Source organism: Carcharhinus amblyrhynchos, unplaced genomic scaffold (assembly GCF_965287045.1).
Source record: "Carcharhinus amblyrhynchos unplaced genomic scaffold, sCarAmb.v2.hapA chromosome_104, whole genome shotgun sequence".
In the NCBI taxonomy this organism is placed as follows: Eukaryota; Metazoa; Chordata; class Chondrichthyes; order Carcharhiniformes; family Carcharhinidae; genus Carcharhinus; species Carcharhinus amblyrhynchos.
In genome coordinates, this window is record NW_027649844.1 from 545845 (window position 1) to 568857 (window position 23013).

At 47.2% G+C, this 23013-nt stretch overlaps 1 protein-coding gene across 1 annotated transcript in view; it reads right to left on the reverse strand.

The window, feature by feature from the left end:
- LOC145338599 (uncharacterized) overlaps positions 1-23013 on the reverse strand; it is a 142791-nt gene that overhangs the window by 8524 nt on the left and 111254 nt on the right. The window contains exons 11-12 of the mRNA XM_080182973.1: positions 22759-22848; positions 22279-22374 (exon numbers count right to left, since the gene is read on the reverse strand). Coding sequence (XP_080039099.1) covers positions 22279-22374; positions 22759-22848 — 186 coding nt within the window. The remainder of the gene's footprint in view (positions 1-22278; positions 22375-22758; positions 22849-23013) is intronic.

Sequence of the window (23013 nt, forward strand, 5' to 3'; positions counted from 1 at the left end):
TTCTCCATCTCCGGTGCGATATGTTTGGGAGAGGTTTCGGACTGAGTTAAAGTATCTCCAAACGCCGCACCCACCCCCCCCACACCGGCCTGGCGACTGATGTTAACTCCAGTTAGATGGAAGAATAACATTCATCAACGGTATTTAATATCCATGCAAATTGTTCCAGTCAAAGGTGATGTGTTCTCCTGTATCCTTAATAAACAAAGGGAGAGGCTTTGCTTTTGTTACGTAACATGTCCAGGATGAAGAGTGGGCTGGGGAAGGGTCGGAGCATTTTAGTTTGTTTATTGGCATCACAAGTAGGCTTACATTAACACTGCAATGAAGTTGCTGTGAAAAATCCCCTCGTCGCCACACTCTGGCACCTGTTCGGGTTACACTGAGGGAGAATTCAGCACGGCCAATGCACCCTAACCAGCACGTCTTTCAGACTGTGGGAGGAAACCCATGCAAAAATGGGGAGAATGTGCAGATGCTGCACAGACAGTGACCCAAGGCCGGGAATTGAACCCACATCCCTGGCACCGTGAAGCAGCAGCATTAACCCACTCTGCCACCGTGCTGTCCTTTAGGGTCTGTATTGGGGCATCAGTCTTTATATATTGTAACTGTAACCTACCCAGTGTTAGATAGAGACTGCTGACAGGATATATCGCTCCCATTAGAACCATCGGAAAGTTACAGCACAGAACGAGGCCATTCAGGCCCATCTTGTCCATGTCAGCCCGTGGACATCCAGGTGCCCTTTCTAATCCCACCTTCCTGCACCCGGCCCACAGCCCTGTAGTTTACAACACTTAAGGTGCAGACCCAGGGACTTATTAAAAGAGTTTAAGGTCTCTGCATCCACCACCAACCCAGGCACTGAATTCCACAGCTCTCTGCATAAAAAAAGTTCTTCCTCATGTCCCCTCTACACTGTCTGTCACTTATCCTGAATCTATGTCCCCTGGTTCTAGAATTCTCCATGTAAGAAGTCTCACAACACCAGGTTAAAGTCCAACAGGTTTATTTGGTAGTAAACACCACGAGCTTTCAGAGCTGCACTTACCTGAAGAAGGAGCAGCACTCTGAAAGCTTGTGGCGTTTACTACCAAATAAACCTGTTGGACTTGAATCTGGTGTTGTGAGACTTCTTACTGTGTTTACCTCAGTCCAACCCCAGCATCTCCACATCTAGAATTCTCCACCAAGGGAGTCAATTTTATCCTGTCCATTCCACCTCTTCCTGTCATAATTCTGTACACCTCTATCAAGTCATCCCCTCAACCTTCTTTGTTCCAAGGAAAATAACCACAATCTATCCAATCTCTCCTTGTAGCTACACTTTTCCATCCCTGGCAACATTCTTGTGAACCTTCTCTGCACCCTCTCTCTCTCCGGAGCAGTTACATCCTGCCTGTAATGTGGTGACCAGAACAGCACACAATATTCCAGTTGTGGCCAACATTATCTCCTTCCTTTTACATCCTATACCTCTGCCAATGAAGGGGGTATTCCATATGTATTCTTTACAACCGTGTCTGCTCGATCTGCTGCCTTTAGGGACCTGTGTACTTATACACCAAGATTAGAATTAGCATGATGATGATAGGGCATGTGATGGGAGGGAGAGGGGAGAGAGTGGGAGTGTGGCGTGGAGAGGGAGGGACAGCCATGATCAGCTCCAAGTCCTACTCCTGCTCCTAGTCTCTCTGCTTCTATCCGGGGAGAGATGGCAATTTCAGCAAGTTTATAAATAAGAGGAGGAAGTTGTGTTGGAAAAAATATGACAGAGGGAGGAACAATAAGCTGTTCATAGCATGGCCCAGCTCAGAACATCCAAAGGACCGCACCCAGCGAGAGATGCAAACTAAAGAGAGGAGAGAGAGGCAGACAGAGGTGTGTGTGTGTGTGTGTGTGTGCGCGCGCGCCTGGGTTCAGAAGATGGAACCTGAGCAGACACCAACATCCCAAACACTGCCTGTTGTTCACTCATAAACAATACGGCAAGGCTAAATTCTAGATTCTCCCCCCCAAAAAAACCAAACAAACAAACGGGGAGAATAGTGGTGTTCCCCATGTATCTGCTGCCCTTCGGGATGGAAGTGGTCATGGGTTTGGAAGGTATTTTCTAAGGATCTTTGGTGAGTTGTTGCAGTGCATCTTGTAGATGGCACACACTGCTGCTACTGATGGAGGGAGTGGATTACAGAATTATAGAATGGCAGACCCTACAGTGCAGAAAGAGGCCCTTCGGCCCAACTAGTCTGCAACAAACACAATCCCATCCAGGCCCTATCCCTGTAGCCCTCCACATTATACCCACTAATCCCTCTAACCTACGCATCCCTGGATACTAAGGGGCAATTTCTTAGCAAGGCCAATCAACCTAACCCGCACATCTTTGGACTGCGGGAGGAAACCGGAGCACCCGAAGGAAACCCACACAGACATGAGGAGAACGTGCAAACTCCACACAGACAGTGACCCGAGCCAGGAACCTGGAGCTGTGAAGCAGCGGTGCTAACCACTGTGCTACCGTGTCACCCTAAATCATAGAATCCCTGCACTACAGGACGCCATTCAGCCCATAGAGACTGCACTAACCACAATGCCATGTGTCCTATCCCTGTAACCCCATGTATTTACACTAGCTAGTTCCCCTGACACTATGTGGCAATTCATCAAGGCCAATCCACCTAACCCGCACATCTTTAGACTTTGGAAGGAAACCTGAGCACCCGGAGCAAACCAATGCAGACATGGGGAGAATGTGCAGACTCCACACAGACAGCTATCCAAGGCCAGAAACTGAGCTGGGGCTCCTGGTACTGTGAGACAGCAGTGTTAACCACTGTGCTACCGTGCCGCCCTTTGTGAATGTGATGCCAATCAAGCGGGCTGCTTTGTCCTCGATGGTGTTCTCGAGTGTTGTTGGGAGCTGCATTCATCCAGGCAAGTGGAGAGTATCCCATCACATTCCTGACTTGGGTCCTTGTAGATGGTGGGACAGGCTTTGGGGAGGTGGGAGTCAGGAGGTGAGTTACTCTCGGCAGGATTCCCAGCCTCTGTCCTGCTCTGGTAGCCACAGTATTTATATGGCTGGATCCCAGTTCAGTTTCTGGTCAATGGTAACTCCCAGGATATCAATAGTGGGCGAGGGGATTCAGCACTGGTAACACCACTGACTGTCAAGGGAGGAGATGATTCGGTTCTCTCTCTCTCACTGGAGATGAGTCACAGTCTCAGGATACAGGGGAGACCATTAGGGACAAAGATGAGGAGGCATTTCTTCACTCAGGGGGTGGTGAACCTGTGGAATTCTTCACCACAGTGGAGGTCAAATCACTGAATATAGATTGAAGGTGGAAATGGGTAGATTTCTCGACTCTGAATTGCAAAAGAGAGGGGTGGGAGAGAGGGTAGGAGTGTGGCGTGGAGAGAGAGGGACAGCCATGATCATACTGATTGGCAGAGCAGGCTCCGAGACCTACTCCTGCTCCGAGTCTCTCTGCTTCAAGCTGCGGAGAGTTGGCAATTTCAGCAAGTTTATAAATAAGAGGAGGAAGTTGTGTTGGAAAAAATATGACAGAGTGAGGAACAATAGGCTGTTCATAACAGGGCCCAGCTCAGAATATCCAAAGGACCACACCCAGCGAGAGATGCAAAACAGAGAGAGGAGAGAGAGAGAGAGACAGACCTGGGACGGGGTGTGTGTGTGTGTGTGTGTGTGTGTGTGTGTGTGTGTGTGTGTGTGTGTGTGTGTGTGTCTGCGCGCATGTGCCTGGATTCAGAAGATGGAACCTGAGCAGACACCGACGTCCCAAACACTGCCTGCTGTTCACTCATTAACAATACGGTCGGGAACGGCAAGGCTCAACTCCAGATTCTCCCCAAAAAAACACACCAAACAAATGGGGAGAATAATGGCCATGTGAAAATGAGGGAGCAGTGGGGGGATTGAACAGGGAGATGAGGGAAGAATTTCTTTCTCTCCGAGGGTGCTGAGTCTCTGGAAATCTCTGCCTCAGAAGGCAGTGGGTGTAGGGGGCGGGGCAGAGTCTTTGAGTGTGTTTGAGGCAGAGGTGGATAGATTCTGGGTTAGCGAGGGGTGGGGGGGGTGAAAGGATATCAGGAGGGGCGGTGAGGTGGGAACATGGGGGTTTGAGGATACAATCGGATCAGTCGGGATTGTATGGAATGGGGGAGCAGGGCCCGAGGGGCAGAGTGGCCTCCTCCTGACTCTAATCCGTACATTGGGATGGGACTCGGGCTACAACGATTCCGCTTTTAGGAATCACAAACACAATATTTACAATGATTCCGCTGTGGAATGTTAAAGTCAGGTATCACCAAGGGGTGAGTTATGGAACATAGAACATTACAGCGCAGAACAGGCCCTTCGGCCCACGATGTTGCGCCGACCAGTTAAAAAGCAATGACCCTCTAACCTAAACCAATCCCTTTCCATCCATAAACCTATCCACGGATCTCTTAAACGCCCCCAAACTAGGCGCATTTACAACTGCAGCAGGCAGGGCATTCCAATCCCTCACCACCCTCTGGGTAAAGAACCTACCTCTGACATCCGTCCTATTACTACCCCCCCTTAATTTAAAGCTATGCCTCCTCGTGCTAGCTTTCTCCATCCGAGGAAAAAGGCGATCACTGTCCACCCTATCTAAACCTCTAATCATCCTATATGTTTCAATAAGGTCCCCTCTTAGCCGCCTTCTTTCCAGCGAAAACAACCTCAAATCCCTCAAATCTCTCCTCATAGGACCTCCCCTCCATACCAGGCAACATCCTGGTAAACCTCCTCTGCACCCTCTCCAATGCCTCCACATCCTTCCTATAATGTGGGGACCAGAACTGCACACAATACTCCAAGTTCGGCCGCACCAGAGTTTTGTACAGTTGCAACATGACGCTGCGGCTCCTAAATTCAGTCCCCCTACCAATAAACGCCAAGACACTGTATGCCTTCCTAACAACCTTATCTACTTGATTCCCAATTTTCAGGGATCTATGTACACATACACTTAGATCCCTCTGTTCATCAACACTATTCAGAGTCCTACCGTTAGCCCTATACTCTACACATCTGTTATTCCTGCCAAAGTGAATTACCTCACACTTCTCCGCATTAAACTCCATTCGCCACCTCTCGGCCCAGCTCTGCAACTTGTCCAAGTCTCTCTGTAAACTATGACACCCCTCCTCACTATCTACCACACCTCCGACTTTGGTGTCATCAGCAAATTTACTGATCCACCCAACTATACCCTCATCCAGATCATTAATAAAAATTACAAACAGCAGTGGCCCCAAAACAGATCCCTGAGGCACACCACTTGTAACCGAACTCCATGACGAATACTTACCATCAACCACCACCCTCTGTCTCCTATCTGCTAGCCAATTCCTGATCCAATTAACTAAATCACCCTCAATCCCATACATCTACATTTTCTGCAGAAGCCTTCCATGGTGAATCTTATCAAACGCCTTACTAAAGTCCATATATACCACGTCAACTGCCTTACCGCCATCCACTTCTTTGGTCACTTTCTCAAAAAACTCAATAAGGTTAGTAAGGCACGACCTACCCTCCACAAAACCATGCTGACTATCTCCAATCAATTCATTACTCTCGAAATAACTATAAATCCTATCCCTAATAATTTTTTCTAAAACCTTGCCCACAACAGGAGTAAGACTCACCGGTCTATAATTCCCGGGGAAGTCTCTGTTCCCCTTCTTAAACAATGGGACAACATTCGCCATCCTCCAATCTTCTGGCACTATACCTGTGACCAACGGCGACCTGAAGATCAGAGCCAGAGGCTCTGCAATCACCTCTCTTGCCTCCCAGAGAATCCTAGGGTAAATCCCATCCGGCCCAGGGGACTTATCTGTTTTCAAACCCTCAAGAATATCTAGCACATCCTCCTTATCAACTGCAATAATATCCAGTTTACAACCCTGTAACCCAGTGTTCTCCACAGCTACATTTATGTCTCCCTGCGTGAAGGCCAAAGAGAAATATTGGTTCAATGCCTCTCCAATCTCTTCCGGTTCCACACATAACTTCCCACTGCTGTCTCTAACTGGCCCTAATCTTGCCCTAACCAATCTTCTGTTCTTAACATATCTACAGAACGCCTTAGGATTCTCCTTAATCCTATCAGCTAAAGTCTTCTCATGTCCTCTTTTAGCCCTTCTTAACTCACTCTTTAACTCCCTCCTAGCCAATATAAAGCTTTCCAGTGCACTACCTGAGCCCTCAAGTCTCATCCTGACATAAGCCTCCTTTTTCCTTTTAACCAGCGAATCAACTTTTTTAGTGCACCACGGTTCCCTAGCTCAACCATTTCCTCCTTGCCTGACAGGGACATACATATCAAGGACCCACAGTAGCTGCTCCTTGAAAAAACTCCACATTTCGGACGTTCCCAGACCCTGTAGTCTCCTAGTCCAACCTATGCTTCCTAATTCTCTCCTAATAGCCTCATAATTACCCTTCCCCCAGCTAAAACTACTGACCTGAGGTTCATGCCTATCCCTTTCCATCACTAAGGTGAACGTAACCGAATTGTGGTCACTATCACCAAAATGCACACCAACTTCCAAGTCTAACGCCTGGTCTGGCTCATTTCCCAGCACCAAATCCAAGATAGGCCAACTAGAGGTGAGGCTATCTACATACTGAGTCAAAAAACCTTCCTGCACGCTTTGTACAAAAACTGACTCCTCTAATGAGCTACAGCTATAGCTATTCCAATCAATATTAGTGAAGCTAAAGTCCCCCATAACAATTACCCTATTACTTTCACTCCTATCCAGGATCATCTCCGCAATCCTTTCCTCAACCTCTCTAGAACTTTTAGGAGGTCTATAAAAGACTCCCAACAGGGTGACCTCTCCTCTCCTATTTCTAATCTCAGCCCATACTACCTCAACAGACAAGTCCTCATCAAACTTCCTCTCTGACACTGTGATACAATCCTTGACTAATAATGCTACCCCTCCCCCCCTTCTACCTCCTCCTCTACTCCGACTGAAGCATTTGAACCCCGGAACCTGCAACAACCATTCCTGTCCCTGCTCTATCCATGTCTCTGAAATGGCCACAACATCAAAGTTCCAGGTACTGATCCACGCTGCAAGTTCATCCACTTTATTGCAAATACTCCTCGCATTAAAGTATACGCATTTCAAACCCTGCTCTGCTCCACCTCCACGATGCCGTGCATTGCAGTCCCCATCTATGCCCCCCTCACTTTCACCCTCGCTACTCAGGATCCCACCCCCCCCCCCTCTCTGAATCAGTTTAAACCTCCCTGCATAGCCTTCGCAAATTTTCCCCCCCAAGATATTGGTTCCCCTCTGATTCAGGTGTAGACCATCACTCTTGTAGAGGTCCCACCTTCCCCAGAATGAGCCCCAATTGCTCAAGAACCTGAACCCCTCCCTCCTGCACCATCCCCTCAGCCACGAGTTCAAACTTTCCCTCTCTCTGTTCCGCTCTAAACTATCCCGTGGCACAGGCAAGAGTCCCGAGATAACCACTCTGTCTGACTTGGCCTTAAGTTTCCACCCCAACTCCATAAATTTCTGCTTAATATCCCCTTCCCTTAACCTCCCTATGTCATGCGTCCCCACATGAACTATGACTTGGGGCTGATTTCCCTCTCCCTTAAGAGTCCTGAACACCCTCTCTGAAACATCCCGGACCCCAGCCCCTGGGAGGCAACACACCAGCCCTGAGTCCCTACCATTACCTCTGACTCTCCTATCTGTCCCCCTAACTGTGGAGTCCCCAATCACCAGGCCCAATCTTTTACATCCCCTCACCACCTGAGCCTTCACAACAGGCTCACCTCCAGAGACCTGCTCCCTTTGGCTTTCTCCAGTTGATTCCTCCTCAACTGTAGCCTCCAGGACAGAAAACCTATTTTGGAGGGGAACAGCCCTAGGGGATTGTCCCCCCAATTGCTTCTTTCCCCTCTTCCTAGCAGTTACCCAAGACTCATTTTTAGGAGTGACTATCTCCTTGTAACTCTTATCAATGTCCGCCTCAGCCTCCCGAATTATCCGGAGTTCCTCCAATTCCAACTCCTTAACACGCTCCTCCAGAAGCTGCAATCGTACACACTTCCTACAGGTAAAATCAGCAGAAACACTACTGGTGTCCCTCACCACATACATACCGCAGGAGGTGCAGCTTACTGCCTGAACTGCCATCCCTGAAACAATTTCCAGCAGGAAAAAAAAACTTCCCACACACTTATTATTAGGTTAGAGGAGGGGGGAGGTGGGATTCTCTACCAGTGTAGAGGATCAGGTATCCTCTCTGTGCCAATTTATAGGGTCAGAGACCCGGAAAAAAAACTACAAATACCGGTAAGCGTCCTAGTGACGACTTCCGGCTTCTAATTAATTTAAAAAAAGAAAAAAAAAACCATCGCTACTTGCAACTTTAACTGGAAATAAAAAGTTAAAAATTTAAACAAGAAAATTTACCTCACTCGCGACCTCCACACACGCCCAAAAATCGCTGCCTCTCGGTGCTGCTCCACAGGAACAATCCCTGGGCAAAACCGTGCAGGGTGGGGTGAGGGAGTGGGAGGGCCTTACACTGATAGATCCTTGCCCAACACTGACCCATCAACATACGTGTCAGATATATATATACATATATTTTTATTCATTTGTGGGACACGGGCGTTGCTGTCTGGACAGCATTTATTGACCCTCCCTAGTTGCCCCTTGGAGAGTCACCCACATTGCTGTGGCTCTGGAGTCACATGTAGGACAGACCGGGTAAGGACGGCAGATTTCTTTCCCTAAAGGACACCAGTGAGGTGGGTTAGTGATGGGTTTTTCCAACAATCGTTGAATCCCTACAGTGCAGAAGGAGGCCATTTGGCCCATCAAGCCTTCACCTACCTCCCACCTAGGCCCTATCCCTGTAACCCCTCGCATTTACCCTGCTAGTCCCCCTGACACCACAGGGACAATTTATTATGGCCAATCAACCTAACCCGCACATCACTGGGAGTGTGGGAGGAAACCCACACAGACACGGGGAGGACGTACAGACTCCGCACACACACACAGTGACCAGAGGCTGGAATTGAACCCGGGTCCCTGGCGCTGTGAGACAGCGGTGTTAACCACAATCGACAATGGTTTCATCAGTAGATTCTTAATTCCAGATATTTTTTATTGAATTCACATTCCACCACTTGCCGTGGTGGGATTCGAACGCGGGTCCACCAAAACATGAGCTGAGTTTCCAGATGAAGAGTCTAGCGATAATACCAGGAGACCATCACCTCTCCCAATATCATCTCTGAATATTTCCAGTCCCGTCAAGGGCACTGGCTAACTGGGGAACAGATATGGGGAAACTGGGCTGAGACAGGACTGAGATGAGTTAATATTGGCATCAGCGACTGTGTCACACTATTGAATTATTAGACCGATTAATAATATTCCTCAGAATGTCCATGAAACTGAACAGAACCACATCGGCCATTTTGGACATGTTCACGGCGGCCATTTTGGACATGTTCACAGCGGTCATTTTGGACATGTTCACAGTGGCCATTTTGGACATGTTCACGGTGGCCATTTTGGACATGTTCGCGACGGCCATTTTGGACATGTTCACGGCGGCCATTTTGGACATGTTCACGGTGGCCATTTTGGACATGTTCACGGCAGCCATTTTGGACATGTTCACGGTGGCCATTTTGGACATGTTCGCAGTGGCCATCTTGTCCGCAAACACCTGAATCATTACAGCAGCATTCCTTTATTCTTCGGGCAGAGTTTCACGTTCCCCAAATTGGCCGGGTTTAGGTTGTGACGACTCATTGGTCTTGCTCACCCCAAACCCCACCTCGCAGATTTCAGCCAACCCTGAATGGCCAACACTGAAGGAAAGATAAACATCAACACTCACTTGTGCTCATGCGGGAGACCCTGCCGACCGTCCCAATTTCATGTACCCCATTCAGAGCCTTCACTGGAACCGATCCAAACCACTTTCCAGACATCATAGCCAGCGAGGAGCTTCTGGAAACATGGACAGGGTAAAGCAGTGAGTGAGTCAGGCAGCACACTGTCCCCCATCAAACACTCCCAGGACAGGTACAGCACGGGGTTAGATACAGAGTAAAGCTCTCTCTACACTGTCCCCCATCAAACACTCCCAAACAGGTACAGCACGGGGTTAGATACAGAGTAAAGCTCCCTCTACACTGTCCCCCCATCAAACACTCCCAGGACAGGTACAGCACGGATACAGAGTAAAGAATTTTAGTTGCTGGAACTGCTTGTGTTAAAATTAATCATTCACTCCAATAGTTTTCTCTGCAATTAATGAATTATTTGTTAATATTGAAAACTCTTAATTGATGCTTACTGAGTTTCTTCACACATTGGAACAACATATTTGACGTAGGTTTTCACTCATTAGGGGCTCTTTGTTTAGGTTAATCAGATTATTAATTACCAATTCAGGCCCTTCACAAAATGCTTGGATTATTTCCTTCAGACTATCCTGTGATTGGAACTAATAATGAATACTTAGAATCGTGATATTATCTGATTTAGTTGGGGGATTTTTCACATCCTGCCCACCACGGGAATTGTAGTGGGCGGGAGGTGGGGGTGGTGAGGCCATGCACAGGTCTGTTGATGGTTGACGTTGGGTGGAATTTTCTGATATTGGGGCGAGTGTGTCCACTGCATCAATTCTTTTAAAAGCGTAAACTGATTAACTATTCATTGTCAAATTAATCTCAAACAATGACGAGGCAGAGTACAGGAAAGAGATAGAGAATCTGGTGAACTGGTGTGGTGACAATAATCTCTCCCTCAATGTCAACAAAACGAAGGAGATGGTCATCGAGTGCAGAACATGCCCCTGTCTACAAATTAGTGTGGGGAATGTACGCTGATATATTACACACAAGTTTAGATAACTTGACTCTTAATAATAAATCTGTAAAACAACGGAACAACTGCCGTTTGGATAAAGTCAATCTGATGATCAAATGTGTGAACGAACAGGAGAGAGACAAGTTTAGGAAAATCCATCAATCGATAAACACAAATTCAGATGGAGTGAAAATTGAACTTCAACCCCGGACTCAACCAAAATCTGAGCGAAACGCCGTTGTTTAAGAAGGGTGCCAGGCAAAAGGCGGGGAATTATAGGCCGGTTAGTTTAACGTGTGTGGTAGGTAAAATGTTAGAATCCGTCATTAAGGAGGAAATTGCGAGGCATCTTGAAGGGAATTGCTTGATAGAGCAGACGCAGCACGGTTTCATCAAAGGGAAGTCGTGTCTGACAAATTTACTGGAGTTCTATGAGGATGTGTCTAGGGCGGTGGATAGAGGAGAGCCGGTGGATGTGGTCTTTCTGGATTTTCAGAAGGCGTTTGACAAAGTACCTCACAAGAGGTTATTGCAGAAGGTCAAGGGAATGGAGTTGGGGGTAGGGTGTTAGCGTGGATAGAGGATTGGTTGTCAAATAGGAGGCAGAGAGTGGGGGTCAATGGGTGCTATTTGGATTGGCGGATGGTGACTAGTGGAGTGCCCCAGGGATCGGTGCTGGGGCCTCAGCTATTTACCATTTATATAGATGATCTGGAGGAGGGAACCGAGTGTAGGGTGTCGAAATTTGCTGATGACACCAAGATTGGGGGAACGGCAAATTGTGCGGAGGGTGTGGAGAGTCTGCAGAAGGATCTAGATAGGCTGGGTGAATGGGCCAGGAAATGGCAAATGGAATTTAATGTTGGCAAGTGTGAGGTGGTCCACTTTGGTAGGAATAATGGTAGGAAGGACTATTACTTACGTGGCGAAAAACTGCAGCAGGCGACGGTGCAGAGGGACCTCGGGGTCCTTGTGCATGAGTCGCAAAAACCCAGCTTGTAGGTGCAGCAGGTGGTCAGGAAGGCGAATGGGATGCTGGCCTTCATAGCGAGGGGGATTGAATATAAAAGTAGGGAGGTCTTGCTGCAGCTGTATAGGGCATTGGTGAGGCCGCAGCTGGAGTACTGTGTGCAGTTTTGGGCGCCGCACCTGCGCAAAGATATTTTGGCCTTGGAGGGAGTGCAGAGGAGGTTTACTAGGCTGATACCGGAGTTGAGGGGGTTGAGCTATGAGGAGAGGCTGAATAAACTAGGCTTGTACTCGTTAGAGTTTAGAAGAATGAGGGGAGATCTCATTGAGACGTATAAGATGATGAATGGGATGGATAGGATAGAGGTGGAGAGACTCTTCCCGCTCAAAAGACAGTAGGACTAGGGGGCACAGCCTCAAGATAAAGGGGGGGCGGTTTAGAACGGAGTTGAGGAGGAACTTCTTCACTCAAAGGGTGGTGAATCTCTGGAATTCTCTGCCCGTTGAAGTGGTGGAGGCTACCTCGCTAAATATTTTTAAGACGCGGGTTGATGGGTTTTTGATAAGAGAGGAGATTAAGGGTTATGGGGAGAGGGCAGGAAAGTGGAACTGAGCCATGACAGATCAGCCATGATCTTATTGAATGGCGGGGCAGGCTCGAAGGGCTAGATGGCCTACTCCTGCTCCTATTTCTTATGTTCTTATGAAACTTGAGCAAAATTTGCCGAACGTTGGCTCAAAATTTGACATATATTTGATGGACGTTTGACAAAAATTTGCCCGATATTTAACTGAAGTTTGAGTTAAATCTGAGGGAAATTCTGAGGCAAATTTTGGGATAAATTTGAGGGTAATCCTTGAGCTCAATTTGAGGTATATTTCAAGGTAAATTTTGAGCTACATTTGAAGAAAATTTGGGTTAATTTAAGAATAAATTTTGAAGTAAATTTGATTTCCATTATGAGCCAGGTTTTGGGCAATTTTTGAGGTAAATCTTGAGGCAAATTGTGGGGTAGATTTGCCATAAATTTTGAGGTAAATTTTGGGTAACGTTTGAGGTAAACTTGAGGCACATTTTGAGGTAAATTATGAGATAAACATTCAGCTAAGTTGAGGTAAATTGTGTGAAAAATGTTGAGGTATATTTTGAAGGAAGTTTGAGATAAATTTGAGGGTTTGTTTTGGGCTCAATTTGATCCGAGTTTGAGGTAAATTTGGAGTAACCTTTTGAGCTAAATTTGGGGGTAAATTTTGAGGCACATTTTGAGGTAAATTTTGAGAAAAATGTTGAGGTAAATTGTGAAGTAAGTTTGGGATAAATTTGGGGGTATATTTTTGAGCTTTGAGGCAAATTTGGGGTAATCTTTGAGAGAAATTTTAAGCCACATTTTGAGGTAAATTTGATGCAGATTTTGAGGTAAACGTTGAGATAAATTTGAGATACATTTTGAAGTAAATTTTGAGTGATATTTGAGGAAAATTTGGGTTAATTTAAGTGTAAATTTTGAGGTAATTTTGAGCTACACTATGAGCCAGGTTTTGGCCAAATTTCGGTAAATCTTGAGGTAAATTATGGGGTAGACTTGCGATAAATTTCGAGCTGTATTTTGGATAACGGCTGAGGTAAACTTGAGGCAAATTTTAAGGTAAATTGTGAGATAAATGTTGAGGTAAATTTTGAGAAAACGTTGAGGTATATTTTGAAGGAAGTTTGGGATAAATGTGAGGGTTTATTTTGGACTAAATTTGACCCGAGTTTGAGGTAAATTTGGGGTAACCTTGGAGCTAAATCTGGGGATAAATTTTGAGGCACATCTGAAGGTAAATTTTGAGAAAACTGTTGAGATAAATTTTGAAGTAAGTTTGGGATAAATTTGGGGGCATATTTTTGAGCTTTGAGGTAAATTTGGGGTAACTTTTGAGAGAAATTTTGAGCCACATTTTGAAATGTTGAGATAAATTTGAGGTAAATTCAGAGAAAAATGTTGAGATAAATTTTGAAGAAATTTTGAGCTAAATTTGAGCAAAGCTTTGAGGTGAATTTGGGATAAATTTGTGGTGAAATAGGATTTTGAGGATAATATTAAATTTGAGGCAGATTTGGTGTAAATTTGAGGGGATAATTTGAGTTACATTTGACCTACATTTTGAGGTAAATTTGTGGTGAAACTTATGGTAAATTGGAGGATATTGAGGCTAATGATAATATTGAGATAAATTTGAGGTAAATTTTGGGGTAAATGTTAATTTTGAGGGATTTTCACTCGGATTCATTCATGTCTTTTCTAATCTCTCTCTTCAATACTCTCCCTTCTCCAAGGACAAGGGCTGCTCTCCTTCCCCAGACAGGAGCAGGCCGCACACGAAGCCTCGACCTCTCCCCGCGGTGTCTGTCCGCCCAGGGCCGCGCCCCGCTCCGACCGCCCGCCTCCCGGGAGTCCCGCTGCTGCCGCCGCCACCGCCTGGGCTGAGGGTCGGCAAGGAGGGGGCGGGGTCTGGGGAGGAGGGGGCGGTGCCTGCTCAGGAGGGGGCGGTGCCCACTGAGGGGCGGGGGCTGAGGAAGCAGGAGCGGGGTCTGGGGAGGGGGCGGGGCCTGGGGAGGACGGGGCGGGGCCAGGCAGATCAAGTTCCTCAATCCAGTCATTCAGCAATGAGACAGATGGACAATAAGGGACAATTTAGCATTGGCCAATCCACACAACTTGCACATCTTTGGACACTAAGGGCCAGTATAGCATGGTCAATCTACTTAACCTGCACATCATGAGACAATAAGGAGCAATTTAGCATGGCCAACCACCCAACCTGTGAATCTTTTGACATTAATGAACAATTTAGTTGGCCAATCCATCCAAACTAATCAACCTTGGATACGAATGGACAATTTAGCATGGCCAACCACCCAACCTGCACATCTTTGGACACTAATGGACAATTTAGTTGGCCAATCCACCCAACCTGCACATCTTTGGACACTAATGGACAATTTAGTTGGCCAATACACCCAACCTGCACATCTTTGGACACTAATGGACAATTTAGCATGGTCAATCCACACAACTTTGGAGCGTGGGGGAAAGCTGGGGCACCCAGAGGAATCCAACGCAGACACAGGAAAACATGCAAACATCGAAGTCACCTGAGGCAGGAATTGAACCCAGGTCCCACCGTGCCACCATTTGTATGATAATCATTCTATTATCACTCTTCCCTGCTATACCTGATATGAAATAACGTGCCGTGTGTTAGGGAACTCTATCAGAACCACAAATTTCATTAGGAAGTCAGACTAGACCCCGAACATTTGGGATAAATGTGAAGATAAGATGTTTCACCCCAGAAGTAATTCCACTGAAAAATTAAGGATAATTTAGCATAAAGCCAACTTTATTCAAAGTTTAAACAAAGCTCTAACAAAGAAGCAGCACAACAATTAACAGTTGAACAATATTTAAAAATGAAAGGAACTTTATCTTCAAGTTGATGACAGTACAGTTCCAAATTAAACCCATTCAGGCAGAGATCAAAACCACTTTCAAATAATTGTCATTAATATGCAAACCCAGGCATACTTGCTACATGTTGTCTGAACAGTCTTAAAGATTTCAGAGGGAGATTTTGGGCAGAGACAAAGACTGAGTTTTGCAGAACTGCCTGCACATGCTTCTGAATTCAGCAACTCCCAAACTCCCAAAATATCTATTTCCCTCTGCTGCAGACCCTGCTCTGAACATTACCCACATTATCACATGACCCTGTCAACTGACTTTCCAAGGAAGTGTTTGTGTAAACCTGGTCGATTGAAGTAACAAATTCTTCTTTGGAACGAGTCATTAACTAGCTTTGCAAACCTTGAGCGAAATGTCTTCCAGACAAACTGACTGCTGGCAGATTAAATCTGAAAGCAGAACGATCTCCTCCCTGGGCTACATGCTATATCACACGCCTTCTCCCAGTTTACCTCAATTATAACACATACACCAATCTCAAATCAACACACCTATTCAAAGCCCTGTTTCACTCTCCCTTGTAAGCAATCTCATTGAAAACAAGCCTGCAAACAACTCAAGGTATGTTATGACCATTTAGTAACAGTGAATAAACCCTCCAATCTCTTTTCAAACTGCTTTAGAGATCTGTGAACCCGATATATGGACAGATAATTTCAAAAAACTAATTAAAAACATTTTAAACTCATTTAAACCTCTTCACCCACCCTTTAAACTTCATTAGCCCCGCACAAATAGAAGATTTAAAAAACACATTTAAAAGCCCTTAACAAAGAATCCCCATCACCATTAAACAACCCAAACACACAATATTCATCAACTTGCAAAATATCGAAATAATCCCAATTTAATCCCCGTTTTAAGCTATTTTACTGGCATTCAGGAATCCATTTGCAATGGACATTAACACACACACTAACACACTCAGCCTCCAATGCACACACACTCAGCCTCCAACACACACACACTAACACACTCAGCCTCCAACACACACACACTAACACACTCAGCCTCCAACACACACACACACTAACACACTCAGCCTCCAATGCACACACACTCAGCCTCCAACACACATACACTCAGCCTCCAACACACACACACTCAGCCTCCAACACACACACACTCAGCCTCCAACACACACACACTCAGCCTCCAACACACACACAGACACACACACACAGCCTCCAAGACACACACACACAGCCTCCAAGACACACACACACACTCAGCCTCCAACACACATACACTCAGCCTCCAACACACACACACACACTCAGCCTCCAACACACACACACACACACACAGCCTCCAACACACACACACACTCAGCCTCCACACACACACACTCAGCCTCCAACACACACACACACTCAGCCTCCAACACACACACACACTCAGCCTCCAACACACACACACACACACACACTCAGCCTCCAACACACACACACATTAACACACTCAGCCTCCAACACACACACACACTAACACACTCAGCCTCCAACACACACACACACACTAACACACTCAGCCTCCAACACACACACACACTGTAACACACTCAGCCTCCAACCTACACACACTAACACACTCAGCATCCAACACACACACACAAACGCACTCAGCCTCCAACACACACACGAACACACTCAGCCTCCAACACACACACACACTAACACACTCAGCCTCCAACCCACACACACACTAACACACTCAGCCTCCAACACACACACACAAACACACTCAGCCTCCAACACACACACACACTCAGCCTCCAACACACACACACACTAACACACTCAGCCTCCAACACACACACACACACACTCAGCCTCCAACACACACACACACTCAGCCTCCAACACACACACACACACTCAGCCTCCAACACACACACACACTAACACACTCAGCCTCCAACACACACACACAGCCTCCAACACACACACACACTAACACACTCAGCCTCCAACACACACACTAACACACTCAGCCTCCAACACACACACACACTAACACACTCAGCCTCCAACACACACACTAACACACTCAGCCTCCAATCCACACACACTGTAACACACTCAGCCTCCAACCCACACACACTAACACACTCAGCATCCAACACACACACAAACACACTCAGCCTCCAACACACACACAGCCTCCAAAACACACACACACTAACACACTCAGCCTCCAACACACACGCACTAACACACGCTGCCTCCAACACACACACGAACGCACTCAGCCTCCAACACACACAAACGCACTCAGCCTCCAACACACACACACACTAACACACGCAGCCTCCAACACACACACGAACGCACTCAGCCTCCAACACACACACGAACGCACTCAGCCTCCAACACAAACACAAACACACTCAGCCTGCAACACACACACACTAACACACTCGGACTCCAACAGACTCAGCCTCTAACACACACACACTAACACACTCAGCCTCCCCATCAACAGTCCGGATTTTTTTGCTTCTTCATTTCTCTTTCTTTTATTCATTCTGAGCTGTCTTTTCTCTGAGAGTTGGTTAGCTCCAATTTCTTGCAGGGGAGATACGGTCTCAACATATCTTGGACCTGGGAACAGAGGAGAATCTCACATTAAGGAATCGTTATTGAGAGCATTGCGACACAATCACACTCTCACTTCCCACTCACTTTCCCAAAACATCCCTGAGCCCAAAACAACAGGGTAACCTCCATCCCCTGTAACACCAGAGGGAGCAAAATCCTGTCAATGCTCTCTCCCCAATGCCAACTGGTGAGGGCCCAGTAATGCTGACTCTACGCAATCATTCAAACCAACTCAGAACAGTTCATCAGTAATGTCTAGGAATAGTAAATGAATGACTACAAAACATCTAAACTGCTCACTGGAAATTGATAAACAAGGCTAACTAGTCATGATTAAACTGTACTAACTAATAGTGGATAATGGTTAGTTAACGAAAATGAGAAATTGTTAATGCTTCAGGAATGATTAATCAGTCCGAACTAGCAATAGTTAGCAATGTGAATTGTTTAGGGATAATCACTGCTAACTAGAACTGGTTAACAAATATTACCAGCATTGGCAAATCAATGCCAATTAGACACTGCTCGTCTATCCAACCTTTGTAATGTGTAATCGGTCCTCACAATGCACGGTTCAAACAATACCAGCTCTGAATGTTTACTCAAGGCTAACCAATAATGGTTCATCAAGGCTGATGGGGAATTGTTAGTTAGTGACAATTGGATATAGTTAAATAATGCTGTCAAGGAATGGTTAATCTATCCTAATGAGCAATAGGGGTGAAAGCACAGGCGGATAATGTTGTAATGAAGGGACAAAGCATGCTTGCCTTCAGCGGCCAGGGCATCGAGTATCAACGTTTGGACATTCCTACACAGCTCTATTGCACTATGTGTTAGACCATATTTGGAATATTGTGGGATGTTCTGGTCGCTACCATACCAGAAGGACATGGGTGTTTTGGAGAGAGTGCAAAGAAGGTTCACCAGGATGTTGCCTTCATAGAAAGAGAACTTGAGGTCAGGCGCAGAGATGTCTTGCTGCAATTGTATAGTGAGGCCATACCTGGAATATTATTTTCTCTCCTTATCTGAAGGAGGAAGTTCTAGCTCTAGAGGGAGTGCAGCAATGGATTCCCAATTCCTGGGATGGCGCCACTGGCGTATGACAAGAGATTGAGTCAGTTAAAATTGTATTGGCTGCAGTTTAGAAGAATGAGGGGGATCACACAGAAACCTAGAACATTCGAACAGGAGTAGACAGGCTAGATGAAGGAAGCATGTTCCCGATGGTGGAGAAATCCAGAATCTGGAGTCATAGTCCGAGGATACGGGATAAATAAATCAGGACAGAGTTCAGAGGAATTTTTCTTTGCCCAGGGAGTGGTGAATTTGAGAAAGTCCTGACCACCAAAATCTGTTGGGTCCAAATCAATGTGGTTTCAACAAAGAGTTAGATATGTCTCTTGGAGCAGATGGGATGAAATACCGGCGCGGTGGGGAGAAGAGAAGAGGGGAGAAGGTTACTGAGTTGGATGAACAGCTATGATTGTACTGAATGCTGGAGCAGATAGCAAGGGATGAAAGACCTCCTCCTGCCCCTATTTTGAATGTATCGCTGAATTCTATACCTGTCGAATGTAGGCAGCCTTTTGCTCTTCGGTTTCCAGCTTGTTATTCCCCACGTACATCACTTGTACCTCGACGTCCATGGCTTCACAATCCTCCTCCGAGAGAGACAGAAACCCTGAAACATGGGGAGGACAGGACAGGACGAGAGCTGAATTCCCTGGGAGCAATCAATGTGTTACTGAGACGAGGATGGAAGGGTGGAGAGTGACACCAGAAAGATCAAAGGCTGGTCTGTCACGACTCCCCCCTCTGTCACTATCCCCCCTCTGTCATTATTCCCCATCTGTCACTAACCACATCCCACACCCCACTCCCCTCACTCACGACATTCCCTCTCCCCTCACCCCACATCCCTCTCCCCTCATCGCACATCCCTCAATAGCTGTAAATAAATAAACACTGTCTCTGATGTAAAATCTCTACATTCAGATCGTTGAGTTTATCTTTAACTTTTTAATTATTCTCACTCACTCACGGCTCCCATTCCATCAGGAAATGCCTGAGTGAATCCTCAGGACTGCCACCGTCAGATCTCACATTGAGGGATTAATCCATGGGGAACGTTGACTGAGTTTCACCTACCTGGGATTAGCGAACCCGCTTGGGCAGTGGGTGATTGGTCAGATTGTCCCCCACACTCCCCAGTTGTGGATTTTCCTGGAATGAAATGAAAAGACTTCACAACTTGCCATTGGACAGTCCCAGAACAGACCATAATACTCAGACCAGATTCCGGGCAATATCTTGATGAAAAACATTTCTAAAACATTCCTCTTCTGGGAGTCTCGTCAGGGCCAATACATCACATTTCTCAAAAAGAGATGTGCTATTGAAGTTTTCCATCTGGGACTCATCAGGTCTCATGCAACAATACCCAATCTCACAGAGGCAAAGACTATGTGTAGCGTGGGAAAGATGGTGCTGGTTTGTTGCCACGTAATTTACATATCGGAGACTGCACACCAACTATTCAACCTCCTGCTCCAATGGAGTCGAAATAATTTCCCCCTTTGAGGTTTTGTATCCTTGAAAATCTGTCATGATGAGTTCAAGATAAAAAGTTTTGACAGGATTTATCTTTCCTCAGAGAATCACAAATTCAGTCACTGCATCCCACTCCCCTCGGTCAGTGCGTCTCACTCCCCTCACTCAGTACACCCCACGCCCCTCAGTCACTGCACCCGACTCCCCTCACTTACTGCACCCCACTCCCCTCACTCACTGCACTCCACTCCCCTCACTCACTGCACCCCATTCCCCTCAGTCACTGCATCCCACTCCCCTCAGTCACTGCATCCCACTCCCCTCACTCACTGCACCCCACTCCCCTCACTCACTGCACCCCATTCCCCTCAGTCACTGCATCCCACTCCCCTCAGTCACTGCAACCCACTCCCTTCAGTCACTGCACCCCACTCCCCTCAGTCACTACACCCCACTCCCCTCACTCACTGCACCCCATGCCCCTCAGTCACTGCACCCCACTCCCCTCAGTCACTGCACCCAACTCCCTTCAGTCACTGCACCCCACTCCCCTCACTCACATTCCACTCCTCTCACACACTACACTCCTCTCACTCACTATATCCCACTCCCCTCAGTCACTGCACCCCACTCCCCTCAGTGACCGCAATCCCCTCCCGCCAAGTCACAATATCCCACTCCCCTCAGTCGTACACCCCACTCTCTGAAATCTGACATCCTACTCCCCTCACTCACTACATCCCACTCCCTCACTCAGTGCATCGCACTCCTCTCAATCACTGTATCCCACTCCCTCAGTCACTGCGCCCCACTCCCCGCAATCACTGCATCCCAACCCCTCTCAGTCATCACATCCTAGTCCCCTCACTCACTGCACCCTACTCCCCTCACTCACTGCACCCCATTCCCCTCAGTCACTGCATCCCACTCCCCTCAGTCACTGCAACCCACTCCCTTCAGTCACTGCACCCCACTCCCCTCAGTCACTACACCCCACTCCCCTCACTCACTGCACTCCATGCCCCTCAGTCACTGCACCCCACTCCCCTCAGTCACTGCACCCAACTCCCTTCAGTCACTGCACCCCACTCCCCTCACTCACTACACTCCACTCCTCTCACTCACTATATCCCATTACCCTCAGTCACTGCACCCCACTCCCCTCACTCACTACACTCCACTCCTCTCACTCACTATATCCCACTCCCCTCAGTCACTGCACCCCACTCCCCTCAGTCACTGCACCCCACTCCCCTCAGTGACCGCAATCCCCTCCCGCCAAGTCACAATATCCCACTCCCCTCAGTCGTACACCCCACTCTCTGAAATCTGACATCCTACTCCCCTCACTCACTACATCCCACTCCCTCACTCAGTGCATCGCACTCCTCTCAATCACTGTATCCCACTCCGCTCAGTCCTACACCCCATTCCCTTAAGTCCGACATCCTACTCCCCTCACTCACTACATCCCACTCCCTCAGTCACTGCGCCCCACTCCCCGCAATCACTGCATCCCAACCCCCTCAGTCATCACATCCTAGTCCCCTCACTCACTACATCCCACTCCCCTCAGCCAATACATCCCACTCCCCTCAGTCACTACATCCCAATGCCCTCACTCACTCCCTCCGAACGCACTCTGATATTCTATGTGTTCCCAGGAAATGAGGATTTCATTGGGAATGTTCCCCGGATTCAGTTACCTGAGGTTGGAGATCCTGCTGGGACTGACGATGATCTCCCAGTGGATTTTTCACTCGATGGATCGCTGTGTGTCCGGGTTGGTGATGTCGGTGTATCTGAGATTATTTCAGGCAAATGGGGAGAGAGCAGATTGAAGTTAAACAGAACACATCACCGTGTGGTTTCTAGATTCTCAACAATATCACACGGTGATATTGGAAACCCTTCCCTCACCCCCTGAGTAACACAAACCCCTTTCCCTTCATCCCCATCACTGGATCACAGCTCCCCGATTCTCTGATACCCTTTCCCCTGGATTGCAGACACTCAATCTCCTCAAACAGGAATCTCCATCTCACTCAAGCCCTCCGTTTCCCCATCACTCACTCACTCCCTCACTTTCCATCAATAAATCCCTATTTCAGTCTCCGGGATTGCTGTGCCCTTGGGTCACGTTGAGGGAAGTGTTTGGGTTGAGTCTTCCTCACAGTGCTGCCTACCTGAGGTTGGAGTTCCGTCTGGGACAGAGGATGACTGGTCGCTGGATTGTCCACTCGATTTTTCCTCGTGGGTGGGAGATGGGATTGTTCCTGAATCCAGAAAAGGTGAAAGAATATCACGTCAGTGAACTTTGTGGAACAACAGAACCAACCATCAAACTGAATTTACGGTGGGGTCACTGTAGGGAAGGCAGTGGTGCGGTGGGATTGTCAATGGACTAGTTATCCAGAATCCAGCGGAATCCTCTGGGGACC